This window comes from Moschus berezovskii, chromosome 3 (genome assembly GCF_049115385.1).
Source record: "Moschus berezovskii isolate FMDL1 chromosome 3, NW_MosBer_1.0, whole genome shotgun sequence".
Lineage (NCBI taxonomy): Eukaryota > Metazoa > Chordata > Mammalia > Artiodactyla > Moschidae > Moschus > Moschus berezovskii.
In genome coordinates this window covers 121798397-121816645 of record NC_142462.1, presented here as the reverse complement: position 1 = coordinate 121816645, position 18249 = coordinate 121798397, and the positions used below count along the sequence as shown (strand labels likewise).

At 56.1% G+C, this 18249-nt stretch overlaps 1 protein-coding gene across 1 annotated transcript; it reads left to right on the top strand.

Annotated features, from left to right (window-relative positions):
- Positions 1-102: 102 nt before the first annotated feature.
- PDIA4 (protein disulfide isomerase family A member 4) lies at positions 103-17921 on the top strand. The gene is made up of 10 exons (XM_055421450.2): positions 103-456; positions 5720-5897; positions 6840-7045; positions 9028-9166; positions 9780-9985; positions 10086-10244; positions 12909-13060; positions 15387-15543; positions 15731-15964; positions 16682-17921. Exons 1-10 carry the CDS (start codon positions 369-371, stop codon positions 17095-17097), a joined length of 1935 nt encoding a protein of 644 aa, XP_055277425.1. The 5' UTR covers positions 103-368; the 3' UTR covers positions 17098-17921.
- The last annotated feature ends 328 nt before the right edge of the window (positions 17922-18249 follow it).

The window sequence follows — 18249 nt, the reverse complement described above, 5'->3', positions numbered from 1 at the left end:
GGTAAACCGAGTGGCAGCCGCTGATTGGAGGCCGCGGAGCAGCCAATCAGAAGGGGGCACCTCACGTTAGCACTCTGAGCTTTAAACGCGCGAGCCGCGGGCCGCGCGGAGGAGGCCGGGGAGGAGGGTCCACGCGGAGGGTGGTGCCGCAAAGCTTGGACGCGCACCGAGGCGGTCGCGGCCCGCGCCCGGGCTCGGACCTGGATTGGCCGGCCCGCGTCTTTCCCCGCCCCCCAGTTAATTGCCGGGGAGGTCTCCGGGCTGGGGGCGGTTTCTTCCCTCTCGTTTGGCTCCGCGAGACCCGAGCCCGAGCTTCGGGAGCGCCCAGCGGCCGCCGGTGCAAGGAGGCCCCGCTCAGCACCGCCGCGATGAGGGCCCGGAAAGCCTGGATGCTCGTTCTGCTCCTGGCCCTGGCGCAGCTGCTGGCCGTGGCGAGCGCCGGGGGCCCGGACGAAGGTGAGCGGCGGCGGCGGCGTCTGGCCGGGCCTGCGGGCCGCGCTCTCCGGGGTTGGGGAGCCGCGCGGACCAGCGACTTGCCGGAGTTGGAAGGTTGTAGCGGGTCGACAGGATCGCTTGGGAGACCCGGGAGAGGAGGGCGGCGAGGAGGCCGGGGCTGCCACCGAGGCTTGGACGCGGAGAGGGTATAAAGTGCCTTCTTTGCACGCGGGCTCATTCGCCCTGATTCTGCTCCGATTTTCCTCGGGTCCAGGCTGACTGCCCACTCCTGGGAAGGGGAGCTTGGGAACTGGTTAAGCATTTGAGGCTCACATGCCCAAGGAGTGGGAAGGGAGAGGGGCCGCTGGTTTCAAAACAGGGCGAGGGCGTGACGTTCCGAATGGGAGCCCTGGGGACAGCCGCGGGCAGCAAGCGTTTTACGCCTGAAAATTGTGGTCTGTAGGTTTGGATAGAAGTAACTCGAGGGTTCTGGTTTGAGGGGGAAAGGGATGGCTTGGTTTGCGTCTTTTGGAAACTGGAGGTAGCAGCTCCTTCGGCAAGCATGTATTCGGCACCGACTGTATGTGCCAGTCACTGCGCCGGTCCGGGAGTTAGGGCTAAGTGTGGTCTCTGCCCATAAAGCGCCGACTCTGGGAGGGACATTCGCTACTACCAGCCATCGGTTCTGCATTTTTCTTTGGAATCGGCTAGCTAAAAATAAGTGGTGTGTGAGAACTCTGAGAATTAGAAAACTTAAGACTGCTATTGCTAGAGAACAGGACTGCACATTACTGACCTTAACTCCTTCCTCTGGCCTTTCTCTGGATAACTAGAGTTTTTTTCCTCTTGAGTTTGTTCCAATATAAATAACCCCCCTTTCCTGATAGTGTGTAAGGGAAGTGCGAACTTTATACTTTTTCAGATTGAGTAACTTTGATGCAAGTTTTATTCAAGAGTCTTTACCCACACAGAAAAGGAAGTTGAAAACCAACGCTTGGTGAAAAGAACACCTGCCCACAGGAACCAGAGAGCAGTGTCACCTACAAATGTGTCTTGAGACCTTTATCCAAATCGCCTGGTGCTTATTTAAATATGGAGTCCCAAAATATACCCAACCGGAAGAACCCAAGGGTGGGCGCTCAGGTCAGCATTTTAAACACATTTCATTGATTCGTGGGCAGAGTAACCTTTGGGGAGGCACGTTAATGTTTGAGGACCAGTGGAGGTGGATGGTAGTTTTGGAACATAGCAGAGTAGCTTTGTCTTGGTTCGGATCAGATGATTCTGTCTTGCGGGGAGTCTCGGGGGACCTGGAAGAGTGGCAGACGTGGATGGACACCCCAGGTATTAGGATGAGTGAGTCTGTCATTTGTCACAGGCCACTAATGCACTGGAGACCCTGGGAGGCAGTTGCCTCTAGGGTGAGCCTGGGGATCCTTGTGGTCAATTGATTGGAGTGGGGCTTCTAGTGGTTACCTTGACTCTTTCCCATCCCTTGCCCTTCACATTTAGCTTCTGTCACAGGTAACTCCTCCTGTGGGTTTTATTTTGGGACCACACTTCCCTTTACCCCAGATGGTCCCAGTCTTGGGTTTCCCCCCTCTTTTTTTGCTTCTTGTGAATTTTATTTATTTTTTCTGCACTGCACCCCTTGCAGGATCTTAGTTCTCCAGTCAGGGATCCAGCCAGTGCCCCCTGCAGTGGAAGCTCCGAGTTCTAACCACTGGACCACCAGGGAATTCCCCGCCTTTTGTGCATGTCAGACTCAAACAGCACAGTGGTGTCTGGGTCCGTCAGTGCCCCCAAGAATGGTTACTAAATAGAACTTAAGTTCTGATGGGTGAGTCTCTGGTTGTCAGGCCTCTCACTCGTTCTCACGTCTTGCCAACCAGAAGAGTATAAAGGAGATATTTTGATGTGGATCGTTGCCTGCTTTTCACTTCTGGGAAGTAATTATCAAACGAGGTTAAAAAGACTTAGGGCATCCTGGGAAGAAAGTCTGATGGGCCAGCGAGGCATAGCAGTTGAGTGGTCAGGACTCTCCCCTCAGTAGCCTTGTGCTCCTGGGCAGGTGACTGAAGCTGTTTCTTCATTGGTGAAGGGCATGTAGTATGTTTCCGCCGGGGGCTGACAGAGTTGTGCAAGTGCTCAGCACAGTGCGTGGCCCATCAAACACAATCAGTTAGATGATGTCATGCCTGAGTCTGTTGTTAACGCCGGCTGAGGGCGCAGCTGAGGAGATGCTGGAAAGAGCCGCGTGTGTCCAGGCTGGGCGGGATCCAGCGTTGTCAGGTGCAGTGCTGGGTGTGGACTGGGGTTGCAGTGACCTGGTTAGGAGCGGCCCGCATTTCAGGAGTGGCCTTGGCGGATGGGCCCAGCAGCGTGCAGAGATGATGCTGGAGGCCTATTGAGGAGGGGTGCTCGGAGAAGTATGGCACCATTCCAGAAGGGGCTGGAAGGCTTTGGATATGTATTTCTGTCCTAGAGTGTCCAGCTTTAAAAGTGGAGCCCTGTAAGAGGTGGTTTCCCCATTAAGCTATGAGATATCCTCCTTGTCAGGATGCGGTGGGTGGGGGGGTTTAGTCTGGGGAAATACGGAGCCAGTACCCTCTCCAGATGCAGAGGAGAGCATCAAGTCCTGGGAGTTGTCGGGAATTTGGGGAGCAGCGGGGGTGGGGGGGGCTTGCCTTAATGTGCTTGAGGATCCTTCATTGAGTAGGGAACGTTCTGTCATTTTGTTTGTCCTTAAAAATGCAGAATGAAAATCAGTTCTTAAAAAAGTTTCGATAAAGGAGTTCCCTATTAGGAGTTCTGTCACAGCATAACTCATGGTCCCCATTTAATTGTGAGCGCCCCATCACTGTAGTGCTGCGGATCACTGCGGGCTGGGGCTGTGTCAGAAACCTCTTTGCTTTTCCTTTTTCTAAATTTCGACTTATCTCTATTCACTGAACTGGCAGCCGAGTCCCTCTTTCTCCCCAAGCTGTTTCCTCGCTTGAAGACAGGATTAAGTTCTCCTGAGCTTTCTTTCCAGCCGTCCTCCAGTCTTTCCATCTGCCTGCAAATAAGCTTGATTCTCAGGCTGAGCTGGCAGCTGCACTGCCCTGGGACCTGCCTCACTGCCCACAGCAGCTCCCAGATCTGGGGCAAGGCGTCTGTTGCCTCCTGGGCCCCCGGCGGGAGAAAAGAACCTTGCACAGCACCCCTGCATCGAGCCCCTGGGTTTGCGGTCCCCATGCAGGTTGTTTCAGGTGGGACTTTCAAGTAAGGGGCTGTCAGACCAGCCTTTTGGAAAGCCGCTATTAGGGTTCCACAGGCCAGCAGAGGTCAGCTGGTACTTGCCCTGCTGGGTTTTGAACAGTGTTCCTAGAAGTAGCAGGAGCCTGGAGCCAGCCAGTGTAAACCCGGAGGTTCTCAAGAGCATCAAGTCCTTAGATTTCCCTGGGACTTCACTGGTGGTCCAGTTGTTAAGACTCTGAGCTTCTGATGCAGAGGCTGCAGGTTCTATCCCTGGCGAGGGAACTAAGATCCCAAATGCTCACCACGTGGCCAAAAAATATATATAAATAAATTTAAAGGAAAAAAGAAATGAGCTTAGGCCTGGTAGGTGGGGATGGGGTTGAGCCCAGTTGTCTTCCTCTGGGTCCTGGCCCCTTCTGCATCCAGGGAGCCTGGTTCTCATCGCTCTCCCCAAGCCTCCCGCTGACAGTGCTGGGGGCTTGGGGCTTCTGCAGGCCTGTCCAGCCCAGGGGGCCCCTGCTGTGGAGGAGGGAGGTGGCGAGGTGGCTGGAGAAGTGGGCATGCTGACAGGCTCAGGGAAGGTTGCAAGAAAACTGGGGGCCGGGGAAGCGGGCTGGCCCAGGATACACAGGTGCCTTCTCAAGTTGGTGGCATTTCCGTTTGGATTTTAGAGCCGTTTTCTCCAGCCCCCACAGTGGAGGACAGGGGCTTGTGAAAGGAAGAAGCTGTGGGTGTTCGAAGGGACGAGTGTGGAGGGAAGTGGGGCTCTGGGGGGCGGGGTGGGTCTTCAGCTTGCTTTCAGTAATTGGTGTACAGGTCGGTAGATCTTGATGATAACAAGCAAAGCTGCCGCCCTGCCCAGAGCAGCCCCTGGCGTGTCTGAGCAGCTGCAGAGGCAGCGGTGGGTCTGGTTTGAGGGGTGGGGGGTGGGTGCTGAGATAGGGCAAGTCCCAGGGGGCTCCCGGGTCCCCGGGCAGGTTCTCAAGCCCTAACGTCAGCCCCGCTATCTCCAAAAAGAAATAATGGGCCCCTTGAAACGTTCTGCCTTTGGAGTTGATGAAATCGTGCTGCCTGCATTTCTGTTTGCTGACGTGGAAGCAGCTGGGAACCTGGGTAACGAGAGCTGCCATTCAGGGTTTCTGTACCTGTAGTTTAGCAGCAAATCCAGTCGAACCGTGTTGATGATAAGATGTGCTTATACTCCTGTGTTCTGGGAAAGAACTTTGCTTCCAGGCATCCCACAAAAGTATGAACAGGAAACAAGTGCGGTTCTCAGCTTCTCATTATGGACGATGGACTCCTAATCCATCTCGGATTAGGAGATACGCGTAAAAAATACCCCATGGGTGTTCCAGTCCTTCAGGGAAAGGATGATGTGTGGAGGAGGGAGGTGGGGAATCATGTTTTACTTACAAAAGTCAGCCCAAGTAACCTCCAGGGTGAAAGAGTTGAGAACCAGGATTTGTTTCCTGTTTGTACTGATTTGGGGGGCCAGGCAGTCATCCGCGGGGCGAGGATGGGAGCTTGGAGGCAGTCCTTCCTTCCTGTGGAAAGCAGAGAGGGTGAGGAAGGGGACTATGTCTGTGGAAATTAGCCTGGCCCTTGAGCATGGACGTGGGGGGACCCACAAAGGGAGGAGCCTGAACACACAGCTTGGATGTGGGTGAGGGGCCTTGTTGCAGGGCGGGTCAGACCTGTGTACCAGGAAGGAGGCGTCTCTGTGCTGGGCCTGGGGGCTCCATCTGAGAGGAGGCTGGTCCACTGCCCACCCCGCAAGTCCTGCTGCAGTGTTTAGAGTAAATTCTGAACCTGTAGTTAGTTTTCAGCCCTCTTTTAGCCATCACCTCCCTTTAAGTGAAATCTGAAGCACCCACCCCACATGCAGACGTTTGGACTCCAGGAGGCCCGCGGTCACCGCCTCTTGTCGTGGTGGTGACCGTCAGGGACCACTCAGGACTCGTGACCATTTTGACGGTGTGGGGTCCTGGGAAGACTTTTAAGGAGGAAGGTCATCAGTTTCCTAACCTGCCTGTTTTCTGCACAGATTCTTCTGACAAAGAGGATGCCGTCGAGGAGGAGGACGACGACGACGACGATGATGATGATGATGACGGTGACTTGGAAGTTAAGGAGGAAAACGGCGTCTTGATCCTAAATGACGCAAACTTTGATAACTTTGTGGCCGACAAAGACACGGTGCTGCTGGAGTTCTACGCTCCGTGGTGAGGACCCGCGCCTGCCTCCGTCAGCTCGTCCCGTCTCGTTTCGGGTCCAGTTGGTTAACAATGTGAACACGTCCTCTGCCAGTTACAGCTGCAGGTGGCTCACGAGCTGTGATGATACAGACCTGCAGGGGTGACAGAGGCGTGCCCTGGTGCAGGCCCGGCCCCACCGCCTCCGCCCAGACCCTGTGGGGACCGGCCCCACCTTTCACCCTCACGGGGCAGCGCGTCGTGGCTCTTGGGCTCCTTCTCCCACCTCTCTTCTGCTGTTTTTCCATCTCCTAATCTGTCTTCGCTTTCTCCTGCCCTCCTCGGTCCACTTGGGAGAAAAAAATAGTCATGATATACATAATGCTGTCTGATCAGCATAGTATGAGATGCTTCGTAAAAGTATCTAAACAGTCCTTAGGGCAAACCTGTGAGGTTATATCATTCCTGGTTTGTCAGCTGTTCTCAAGCATTTTGGTCTCAGGACCCCTTAACCCCTTAAATATTGAGGACCCCAGCTAGCTTGTTATGTGCATTATGTTTATCAGTAGTTACCACATTGGAAATTACAACCGAGAAATGGAAAAAATTCATTTCTAAGTGGCAGTAACCCCTTTACTCGTCAGCATCAGAATGCTGACATCACTGTCGGTCTCGTAGCCTCTGGAAAACCCCGCCGTCCACATCTGAGACGAGTGGAAGAGACAGCATCTTTCAGGGAGAGTTTTCCCTTCACATGGGGGTGTGGAGATCTTGAAAGTACCTGCCCTCTGTGGAGCTGGGACTCACCCTGGGATTGTTTGATTTCAGGCTGTCTCAGCCTCCCCTGTTGCGCGTTTCTGGCTAACCACAAACATTTCTGCCTCCAGTGCTGCAGTTTTTGTGCGTGCAGCTGGATTTAAGCCTCCTCGGGTACAGTTAACCTGCTTTTCCGTCCTGAAATCTCATTCTCAGGTGCGGGCACTGCAAACAGTTTGCTCCAGAGTACGAAAAAATCGCCACCACCTTGAAGGAGAACGACCCTCCCATCCCTGTCGCCAAGGTCGACGCGACCTCGGAGTCGGCGCTGGCCAGCAGGTTCGACGTGAGCGGCTACCCCACCATCAAGATCCTGAAGAAGGGGCAGGCGGTCGACTACGAGGGCTCCAGGACCCAGGAAGGTGAGGGCCCTGAGCCGCCAGAGGAGGTGGGGGCCAGGGCTCCCTTCCCCAGGAAGGGACAGGGGAGGGCAACTTGGATAACAGAGAGGAAGCCCAGCCCAGTGGATTGGCATCAATACCTACTAGAAGGTCCGTGGTAACTCTGATCAGAATAAGCTTGTCCTGGACAAGAAGGGGGTACACTTGACAGCCGTGAAATTCAAGATCCGGAGCCACTGTGTTAAAGGCCATGGGTCTCGCTAGTGTCCTGGACCAATGTCTAGCTGGGCCCGACACCCAGGGCGCAGGGTGGGGGACTTGCTGAGACAGACTGCCAAGCCCTCACCCAGAGCTTCTGATTCAATGAGCGTCAGGTCCATCTCAGTAGTCTGTGTTTCTCGTGAGTGCCCAGGGCTGGCCAAGCCCGCGGGTCCAGAGCTCACAGAACCACTGGTGTTTCTAAAACCAGGTGCGTGGAGTCAGTTGGCATTTCTAAAACCAGGCCTGTTGGAGCTCTACCTGGCTCGCATCAGGCACTACATTGGTTTCATTAAATGAATAGACAGATAACACCGTGGTAGCCTTCAGCATTTTGAAGGCTTAAAAAATAGATTGTTCTATGCTGCTTTTCCACTCCCAGTGTGGCACAGTGGGCATGGCATCGAGTAGGTTTGGGGTCTTTCTTGCCATCGCACAGCCCTGTGTCCCCCACAAGGGCCCCCCTGGCTGGGCCTTGGGCTCCTCATCTGAACGTGAATCACGTGGACTTGATCCCAGGGTTCCCTTTGAGCCATTCAAGAGTCTGACCTGTGCAGGAGTGTGTTTGGGGGGTGGTCTGCCCTCGACACCTCACAGCGAGGAACGTGGCCCAGTTTGGCAGCTTGAGGGCAGTGTTTGCCTCAGCGGGCTCCCTGGGCGCCAGACCTCCCCTGTGTCTTCAGAAGGGGGGCTCCCCCGCGTTGAGGCCCCCCTCTCCTGGGCCTCGGTCTGCCTGCACCGGCAGGCACTGCTGTTCACACTCCAGTCTGAAAGCAGGTGCTTTGCAGCAGTGGTTCTCGGACCTGGCTCCTTGGCAGATTCTAGGGCCACCAAAGGAGAGAAACTGGGCAGCCGCTGCTCCTGAGAACCACGTGGAAAGTGCTTTGTGAGCAGATATTTAGTGTCCCTTGCTCGGTGTCTCCGGGCATCTAGGCCACAAGTGGGCCTTTTTACAACCGCTTCGCAGGCGATGCTGGTGCAGCCTGGGCGGCGTTGGAGCTGCTGCTCCTCCCGTTTTTCTCAACTTTGGTTACATTTTATGCCATGTGTAACGTGGTGCGTGTCTAAACACAGATGTATTTGTACACCTTAAGAGGAATGCTCCCAAAACTATTACTAGGCATATGTGGTTGAACACTGGGAGGTGACCTCTTGGGGTGTGCTTAACAGTCTCATTCATCAGGCTGGGCTAGACTGCCTTGAGCAGTGTGCGTGGATGTATGACAGGTGGCTGTTGGAAAACTTGGACCTTTGGGCTCTTCACTGTGGCCCCCAAACTGCGGAGGGGCCCTGGCTATATATAGATGGGCTTTGTCGTTCAGTAGCTCAGTCGTGTCAGACTCTTTGCATCCCCATGGACTGCAGCATGCCAGGCTTCCCTGTCCTTCACCATCTCCCGGAGCTTGCTCAAGCTCACGTCCACTCAGTTGGCGATGCCATCCAACCATCTCATCCTTTGTCGCCCCCTTCTCCTTCTGCCCTCAGTCTTTCCAAGCATCAGGGTCTTTCCCAGTGAGTCACCTCTTCTCATCAGGTGGCCACAGTATTGGAGCTTCAGTATCAATCCTTCCAGTGACTATTGAGAGTTGATTTCCTTTAGGATTGACTGGTTTGATCTCCTTGCAGTAAATGGGCTTGGTTTCAGAAAATAAGTGTGTCCTGTCCTGTGTCCCCACGTTCTCTCTTCCCCGCCCTCCCCACCTTCCCCTGGAGCCAGGGGCTCAGTCTTGTGTGGTTTCTTCCAGAAATTGTGGCCAAGGTCAAAGAGGTCTCCCAGCCCAACTGGACGCCTCCACCAGAAGTCACGCTCGTGCTGACCAAGGACAACTTCGATGAGGTGGTGAATGATGCCGACATCATGCTGGTAGAGTTTTATGCTCCATGGTAAGATGGTGTTGGTCTCCCGTGACCAGATAAGATCCTGGTTAGGCCTGTCCTGTACCCGCTGCAGCTCGGGGCACGGGTGGCAGGAGACAGACTTGTGCACATGAGGCAGAGCCAGCCATGGAGCTGGCAGGTGCCAAGTGCCCACCGTGCAGCGGGTGAAATGGGCACGGCTGGGCGGGGAGGTTTTAGAGTCTTTGCTGGGGGATAGGATAGGTTGGAGTCGGACACGACTGAGCGACTTCACTTTCACTTTTCACTTTCATGCATTGGAGAAGGAAATGGCAACCCACTCCTGAGAATCCCAGGGACGGGGGATCCTGGTGGGCTTCCGTCTATGGGGTCACACAGAGTCAGACACGACTGAAGTGACTTAGCAGCAGCAGGATAGGTTGAAACTCCCTCCTCCAGCTGTCCAACCAACAGAACTGTCGTGGCCTCTCCCATCTCTTACCACACGTCAGGCTTCCAGGCTGTCTGCCTTGGGGCATCTCTGGCTTGACGGATCTCTCCAAGTCACCCAGGAACGCAGACTGGGTGTCTGCGCTTCCAGTAGCTGGGAGGCTGCATCCACTCTGGAACAGGCTCCTGACAGAGCTGCTCGCTCTCGCAGGTGTGGACACTGCAAGAAACTGGCTCCCGAGTATGAAAAGGCCGCCAAGGAGCTGAGTAAGCGCTCTCCCCCGATCCCCCTGGCGAAGGTCGACGCCACAGCAGAGACAGACCTCGCCAAGAGGTTCGGCGTCTCCGGCTACCCAACCCTGAAGATCTTCCGCAAAGGGAAGGCTTTTGATTACAACGGCCCACGGGAAAAATACGGTAGGGCCGCCGCGGCCTCTGGGCCCGGTGGGGGGAGCTCCCAGTGCCTCCTGGCGCCCCAGAGCTCCGAGCCCCTCTCAGGCGTGCCTTCTGCTTCCAGGGATCGTCGACTACATGATCGAGCAGTCCGGGCCGCCCTCCAAGCAGATCCTGGCCCTCAAGCAGGTCCAGGAGTTCCTGAAGGACGGGGACGACGTCATCATCATCGGGGTCTTTAAGTCGGAGAGTGACCCCGCCTACCAACTGTACCAGGAGGCGGGTGAGGAGGGGGCTCGGGCCTGCGCGCATGCGCCCAGGCCTTATGGGGGCCGCTGCTGTTGTATAAGACCCCTGGGCGTCCATTTAGTGCCTAGGGAGGAATCAAGATTGCATGTGTGGGAACGGGCTTTGCTTTCTGGGGTCGGGGATTGGTTCTCGGTTGCCTTAACTGCACGTGAGTGATGCGATCTCTCGGGAAACTGACGAAAGGGCTGTGCTGTCTGTTTCCTGGGTCTGAGGGGAGGGGAGGGGCCCAGTCAGGTTCATCCAAGGTCAATATCTCCCTCCCTTCTCCGCCCGGGCGCCTTTGCAGTTGCAGAGCCAGCCCCGCTGCCACTGCCAGAGGAGGGTCTTGACCGGAAAGGGAGGGTTTCTGCGTCAGACCTGGGTTGGAGTCCCGGTTCTGTCGGTGGTTAGCCGCTCCAGGTGGGCAATCACTGACTCGGTCAGCCCAGAGATCTCACAGCCACCGGGAGACCTGTCCTGCGTGGAGGGTGGTTACATTAGTGGAGATAAAGGAGCGGAAGTGCTCAGCCAAGTGTCCGGTGATGCCAAGTGCCGGTGATACTAAGTGCCCAATGAGGCTGGTCTGGGAGGTAAAGTTAACCACCAATAGCAGTGTCCCATGGGGGTCAGGTCCTCGCCACCCTGGATGGCCCCTGGGTGATGAACCAAAGACGGTCTTTGGGGGACAGTCAGGCTCCTCCTGGTCTTCCCCAGCTGCTCCTGAGTCCCCTGGACCCCTCACCCCGTCACACACACACCACAACGTCTTGGTTTTCTGCTTGGAAGTCACAAGTACGACCTGTTAAATGCCCTGCTTGCCCCTTGGTGTTAATGTCTATGCTGCATGGCCCCAGCTGTGCGTGTGTCAGTTGCAGCAGTTGCAGAGTGACGTTGTAAAAGTTACGGTGGAGCTGAAGTCCATTCGCGCTCCCTCAGTCTTCACTGATTCAGGAACCGTGTCATCCAGCTGTGCTAAAAACTCGCAGAGGGGTCCCCTAGTCCCCCCAGGGCCACAGGCAGCCACGGTGCCCCCAGCCCTCACATCTGGGTGCCTGTAGATCCCCAGGGATCTTGTCAAAATGTGGATGCTAGTGCTCAGGGCTGGGGGGGCCCCGGTGCTGCCCATCCAGCCGCCACAGGTCCAGTTTGACGCCTGTGGCCCCTCGTGGCCGGGTGGGTTAGGCTCAGGCAGGGGTGACAGTCCCGGGGCCTGGTGCGTGGACTTCAGGGAAGGACCTCGAGACAGCCCCAGGGACGCAGGGCTGGTGGGGCAGGAGCAGAGGGGGTCCTCGCAGGAGGACGGGGTCTGTGAGCGAGGGGGCCGGGTGGGAAGCTCTTGAGGTGATGCTCAGCCACTTGATCACAGATACCCATGTGTCTGGTGGCTTAGAACAGGTAGGAGACTGACCTTCAACACTCCTCTGGGTGGCTGTTTCTTTCTTAACGATGGTCTGAGAGCTCCCTGACCTGTTTCTACAGGACGGACTGGGGCTCAGGGTGGTGAGTAGCTGGCAGTCCTGAAGTCACAGCTGGTGGCTCGAAAATTGTGATTTGAGTCCAAGTCTATCTGTGAGCTTGTCCAGGCTGCTCCCTGCTTCCCCTGAGACGTGCCGTGGTGGCCCTCAACTGCCTGTTCCTGTAACCCAGTCACAGGCCTGCTCTCCTGGGACCGCAGACTCCGCTCAGGGTGGGTCTGGAGGCCTTGGCGAGGACACAGCAGGGGGCCTGAGGTGGTACCCGCTCTGGGATCCATGGCAGGGGTTGATAGGCTGGCCATGGGCCGAACCTGGTCCTCACCTGGTTCTGTACGTTCCCTGGGGACACAGCATGCTGGCTGGTCAGCACGCTAGTCAGCACAGAGCTGAGTTGTCAAGACGGTGGGGTCCACGAAGCTGAGACGGTTCCTGTCTGGTCCTTTCTAGGAAAGTTTGCCAGCCCCCATTCTAGAGTATCTCCGTGGGGTTGCATTTGGGAGTTTCCTGAGATTTAAATAAAAATATGTAGGGCTTCCCAGGTGGCGCAGTGGTAAAGAACATGCCTGCCAGTACAGAAGACTCAAGAGACACAGGTTCGATCCTTAAGTCGAGAAGATGCCCTGGAGGAGGAAGTGACCAACCACTCCAGTGTTCTTGCTGTAAAAGTTCCATGGACTGAGGAGCCTGACGGGCTACAGTCCATGGGGTAGCCAGACACACCTGAGTACAGCACAGCATATCCATAGAGCAGCAGAACTGCAGCCCAGACAGGCCACTTGAGAAGTGAGCCCCTGTGTGGACGGAGGGTTTTCATGCCAGACACAGGAGGGTCAGGCTGGCGGTCTGGGTTCATGTGCTTCTCAGCATCAGAGACCACAGTCAATCCGAGAGATGAAGTTTTTCTGTGAAGGTTCCGATCGTTTATTTTTATTCATTATTTTTTTCAGATTTATTTTAAAAATAAATTCAGAGATACATAGATTTTAAGGTATTGCATCTATACCAGGTTTTTAAATCCAAACTGCTTTCAAGTGTCTAAGCTCTGGATATTATCCACAGAGCGTTCATGGTTAATTACACCATTTTCTGGGCATTTGCTTTGGCTGATGTGGGTAGAGTTGAATCTAAATCATTTAAGTGATTTAATAAATTGTGTATTATTTATTGTTCTGTCAATTCCTCAGCTAACAGCCTGAGAGAGGATTACAAATTCCACCACACTTTCAGCACCGAAATAGCAAAGTTCCTGAAAGTCTCCCTGGGGAAGTTGGTCGTCATGCAGCCTGAGAAATTCCAGTCCAAATACGAGCCCAAGAGCTACGTGATGGACATCAAGGTGGGTGAGGGGTGCCAGCCCCGGGGCGTGCGATTGTCCTGCAGGTCTCTTGGTCAGGTCAGGGTTCACGGGGGGCGGGGACGGGGGTGGTCCTCACATGCCCGGTGGGTCGTGGAGCTGAGGCCCTGGCGCAGTTCCACCTGCTTCTGCAGGAGGGTGGCCCCCTCTCCATACCTCGTGATGGGCCAGCTCCTGGCCAGGCCATGCTGCTCAGTTGGAGAGAAACCTCATCGCCGGGAGGTGTCTTGGGTGCTGAGGGCCACGAAACGCTGACATGCCTCTCTGTTCACTGGGTGGAGCTGTGGGGTGTGGCCTCTGGACCTGGCCTTTCCTTCCTCCTCGGAGCCCCCCGCTCTCAGTCTTCCTAAGGAGGTGACACACTCAAGAAGGGTGGGTGAGCTTGGGTCCCGCTTCATGTTCAGGTGCTTCCCAGGGGCCCTGAGCTCCATGGAACAGATACTCTCATTTGGAGGAAACCTTACCCTGATAGCTCAGTTGAAAAAGAATCTGCCTGCAGTGCAGGAGACCCCAGTTCGATTCCAGGGTTGGGAAGATTTGTTGGAGACCGGATAGGCTACCCACTCCAGTATTCTTGGGCTTCCGTTGTGGCTCCACTGGTAAAGAATTGGCCAGTGATGTGGGAGACCTGGGTTCGGTCCCTGGTTTGGGAAGATCCCCTGGAGAAGGGAATGGCTACCCACTCCAGTATTCTGGCCTGGAGAATTCCCAAAGTCCATGGGGTCGCAGAGTCGGACACGACCGAGCAACTTTGACTTTACATCTTGAACACAGATGTTTTATTTGACAGAAAGAGCCTGGGGTGATGCGAAGTGAACTAACACCCAGAGGGTCCCCAGCCAAGACAGGAGGGAGTGGACTCATCACCCCTGCCCCTCCGGCTGCTTTTCTGTCATCCAGAGATACCGACTCTGGGTCCACAGAGGAGCCCGGGATCTGGGGGCCATGGGAACCAGACATGGTTCTGTGTGGTGTGCCTGCCCCCAGGGAAGGGGTCTGTCTGTAACTTTCAGTAGATTCTTGAAGGGGCCCTTGACCCTGAAAGGTTGAGATCCACTGTCTGTTAAACACATCACTGCTACTTTGCTCTTTTTGCTTCTGCCTGATCTTACAGTCAACATTTTTTTATTAATGGATTGGTATCATTTATATACCAACTTTGTCCCCAGAATTATTTAAGGGCTGCCTTGTAAAAAATTTACTTAACAGATAACATGCAATTTAAAAAAATGGATCTAAGAGTTAGGACAAAGGGAAGACAAGGGCAAGATGGATAAGATGAAGCCAGGTGTAAAGTCAGCACACTCAGCCTGGAGGGGAGGAGACAGTCTGCTGCAAACGTGAGTGAGGAGGGCTCAGGCATTGAGTTCCAATTTGGGTCCATGGGTGCTGAGTGCTCCGGTCTGGAGCACATACATCCTGAGTCCACCCGGAGTTCGCCTTCTCCGTGACGGGCAGTCCAGGGCCGTCCTGATGAACGAAGCCCCCGCTGCCCACTGTGTCTTGTCCCTGCTGCCTCCCTGACCTGGCCGATCCTGCCATTTTTCAGTGCCCTCTGGGGCCACCTCCCTGACCGTCCATCCAGATGGGACTCAAGCTCTAGGGGAAAGAGGTGGTCATCCCCCACTTATCCTGCCGGGCAGACGGCCTCACCCTGCTCGGCCTCAGGTTCTGCATCTGTGGTGCAGGTGTCTGGCCCCACGCTCTTTCCCCAGACCCCCCGGGCTTTCTGTCGCCAGTGGTCAGGGGTGGGCTTTCTGCAGGCAGAGCCCAGAGCCCAAATGGCCACTTTGGTCATCTCATCCTGTAGTGTCCCCGACAGGCTACTGTGGGGATCAGCTGGAGGAACATGAGACCTTGTGCCCAGTTCAGCTCACCTTCGCGCCTCTGTCATCCGGGAGCCAGGCCTCCCCCCAGCAGATCCCGACTGACCTAGTCAGCCAGCCCTGACCCAGAGGGAAGGGCGCCCTGGCTACCCGAGAAGCTCACTTGGGGTTCACTGGGGGAGTAGGGCCCCTGTTATGTCCCTGGTGAAGTCGCTCAGTTGTGTCCTCCTCTGTGTGATCCCATAGTCTGTAGCCCGCCAGGCTCCTCCGTCCATGAGATTCTCCAGGCAAGAGTACTGGAGTGCGTTGCCATGCCCTCGTCCAGGGGATCGTCCCCGCCCAGGGATCGAACCCTGGGTCTCCAGCAGAGCAGGCCGACTCTGTACCCTCTGAGCCACCAAGGAAGCCCCGTGACGGCTAGAGGCAGACTTTTCCCCGGGCCGGTGGCAGACAGCTGCGCCTCACCTGCCCCTCTCTCGCAGGACTCCACGGAGGCCGCGGCCATCGCGGAGCACGTGGTGAAGCACACGCTGCCCCTGGTTGGCCACCGCAAGGCCGCCAACGACGCCAAGCGCTACGCGCGGCGCCCCCTGGTGGTCGTCTACTACGGCGTGGACTTCAGCTTCGACTACCGCGCGGGTGAGCCCCGGGCCGGGGGTGCGGGTAGCGACGGCCTCGGGGGTCCTCCTCCTCCCGCGGGAGTCGCCACCCCTCCCCTCCCCGCTTGAGCAGGGGGGCGGCTGCGAGTCCCGTCGGCCCTCCTCCAGCTGCGGGGACGACCGGGCGGGACCAGCCCCCCGAGCCCAAGCCCTCGGTCCCCTCTCAGCCACTCAGTTCTGGCGGAACAAGGTCCTGGAGGTGGCCAAGGACTTCCCCGAGTACACCTTCGCCGTGGCCGACGAGGAGGACTTCGCCACGGAGGTGAAGGACCTGGGGCTGAGCGAGAGCGGGGAGGAGGTGAACGCGGCCATCCTGGACGAGGGCGGCCGCAGGTTCGCCATGGAGCCCGACGACTTCGACGCCGACGCCCTGCGCGACTTCGTCACCGCCTTCAAGAAAGGTGGGCCCGCACCCCGCCACCCCCCACCCGCACCCTGGCTTCTGCAGCCCCTGCCGGCTTGTCTTTGGGACCCCGGCCTGGGCTTCCTCCTGGACCCGAGGGTACGGAGCATGGGAACAGAGAGTCCCTGTTCGTTTGCTCGCTCTTCTTTCTCTTTTCTTTGTAATAGAAAGAGGCAGGTGTCTTAGAAATCAAAAAACCTTATTTTAAAAATTAGAGTGCAACAGACAAGTTTCTTGTATGTGGGAAACTTGCCTTGGCCTCGAAGGCAGTGTCTTTCTGATCTGATTGAGCTCGTGGCTGAGGGTCCCCATTGCCCCTGCTAGGTGAGCAGACCTCCCTGCCCATCCTGTCTGCTCAGCCTGCTGCCCACCGAGGCTTCCAGCCTGCAGGCCGCCCTCTTAGTGACCCCACTGTACTGGCAGCCTCTCTTGTGACTGCCCCTCTGAAAGAGGATTGTGTCTGCTAGGCCTCAGGTGTGACTGGTCATCTGCATCCCCTCTGGCCTTTGCAGGGACTGGAAACTACAGGATTTGAGGAAACCAGAGAACCAGGGGCTGGGCCCTGGAGACAAGGCCCAGCCTGGCTGTGGCGACGTCTGTCTGTCTGCCCCAGCCTCCTGCACATCAGGCCAGCCTCCCTACCTGGTCCAGTCGCGGCCACCAAGGGCCGGGCGTTTGGGCTCTCACAACCCCCTCTGCTTGCTTTCCCCGGCAGGAAAACTGAAGCCGGTCATCAGATCCCAGCCGGTGCCCAAGAACAACAAGGGGCCGGTCAAAGTCGTGGTGGGGAAGACCTTCGACTCCATCGTGATGGACCCTAAGAAGGACGTCCTCATTGAGTTCTATGCGCCCTGGTGTGGGCACTGCAAGCAGCTGGAGCCAGTGTACACCTCCCTGGGCAAGAAGTACAAGGGCCACAAGAACCTGGTCATCGCCAAGATGGACGCCACGGCCAACGACGTCACCAGCGACCGCTACAAAGTCGAGGGCTTCCCCACCATCTACTTCGCCCCCAGCGGGGACAAAAAGAACCCAATTAAATTTGAGGACGGAAACAGAGACCTGGAACATTTGAGCAAGTTTATAGAAGAACATGCCACAAAACTGAGCAGAACCAGGGAAGAACTTTGAAGGCTGTGGGGGTCTGCAGAGGGCGAACATGGGAGGGACCAGACCCAGCGAAGCTTCCAGTGGTCACTGGCAGGGCCCATACCAGCCACAAGCCTGGCAGGCTTGTTCACAGGCAGTATCTCAAAGTGTTTTGGTTAGTTTTGTGTTTTAATTTTTTTATACTCTGGTATTTTGCCTTCATGCTCTGAATACTGAATAGATATGAATGACTCAGTAGATTAGTCCAGGATTTTACAGAGGCGACATCTATTTTTATCATTATTTGGGGTTTGATTTTTTTTTAACTTTTCACCTTTAATATATTTCTTCAAAGCAGGCAAGTTGATGAATCTCTTCTGTGCATTTTTTTCCTTTTTTAATTTAAAATTTAAGAAACCTTTGCCAAATTGTGTTGCCTTTTGCCTTTTATTTGATCGTCTTCTGAGGAATCGTTAGCTGAAGATGGGACTGTTGGTTTTTGTTTTTTTCCCATCGGGGCACAAAGTGAGAGCGGTCACCAGGCGCCCTGCCAAGGGTGTGATTTCGGCCCAACTGAGCCGCCGCCTGACCCGGGAGAAGCAGCATCTCTGCAGGCTTGGACATCTCCGTGCCTTCTCCTCCCAGACCGAGGACCGTGGGCGGGAGCCTGTCGCAGGTGCTCCCAGGCCCTTGGAGCCAGGTTCTGAGGCTCAGCCTCCGAAAGCTCGCCCCGCTAAGGCTGGCAGCCTCCCTTTCAGAACCGCTGTGGCCGAGGCGAGATGAGCCAGGGCCCAAGTGGAGACTTCAGGGTGGCAGGAAGGATAGGGTAGGCTGACACGGTGGAATAAAAAAATGATTGAAAATGAGCCTCTGTCGCTGTCTTAGAGAACACGATCCTGTCCCAGAGTCTCGGCGCTCTGGACACAGAGAAACCTGGTCTGGGCCTGGAGGGGAGGCTCCCCTCCCTCCCTCCCTGCAGCGTGCGGGTGGCTTCACCCCCATCGTGAGTGTCTGGGGCAGGGGGTCCTGACGCGGGCGAGGCCGTTGGTGGGCCCTGCGCCTGTGTGCTGGAGGACAGGGCTCTGGGTGTGCCGGGAGCCGGGTGGGGAACCCGCCAGGATGGGAAGCTGGACCGGCCCTCAGGGCTCTGCACAATTTGTGTGATGAGAGCGTCACTCGGGAGTTCATTCTCTG

Bases quoted from the DNA above. Each gene is read 5' to 3' on its own strand.
- PDIA4 (XM_055421450.2), top strand. From the start codon at position 369: ATGAGGGCCCGGAAAGCCTGGATGCTCGTTCTGCTCCTGGCCCTGGCG. The intron at 5,898-6,839 runs GTGAGGACCCGC...TCTCATTCTCAG, and splicing joins CTGGAGTTCTACGCTCCGTG to GTGCGGGCACTGCAAACAGT. The intron at 9,986-10,085 runs GTAGGGCCGCCG...TTCTGCTTCCAG, and splicing joins CGGCCCACGGGAAAAATACG to GGATCGTCGACTACATGATC.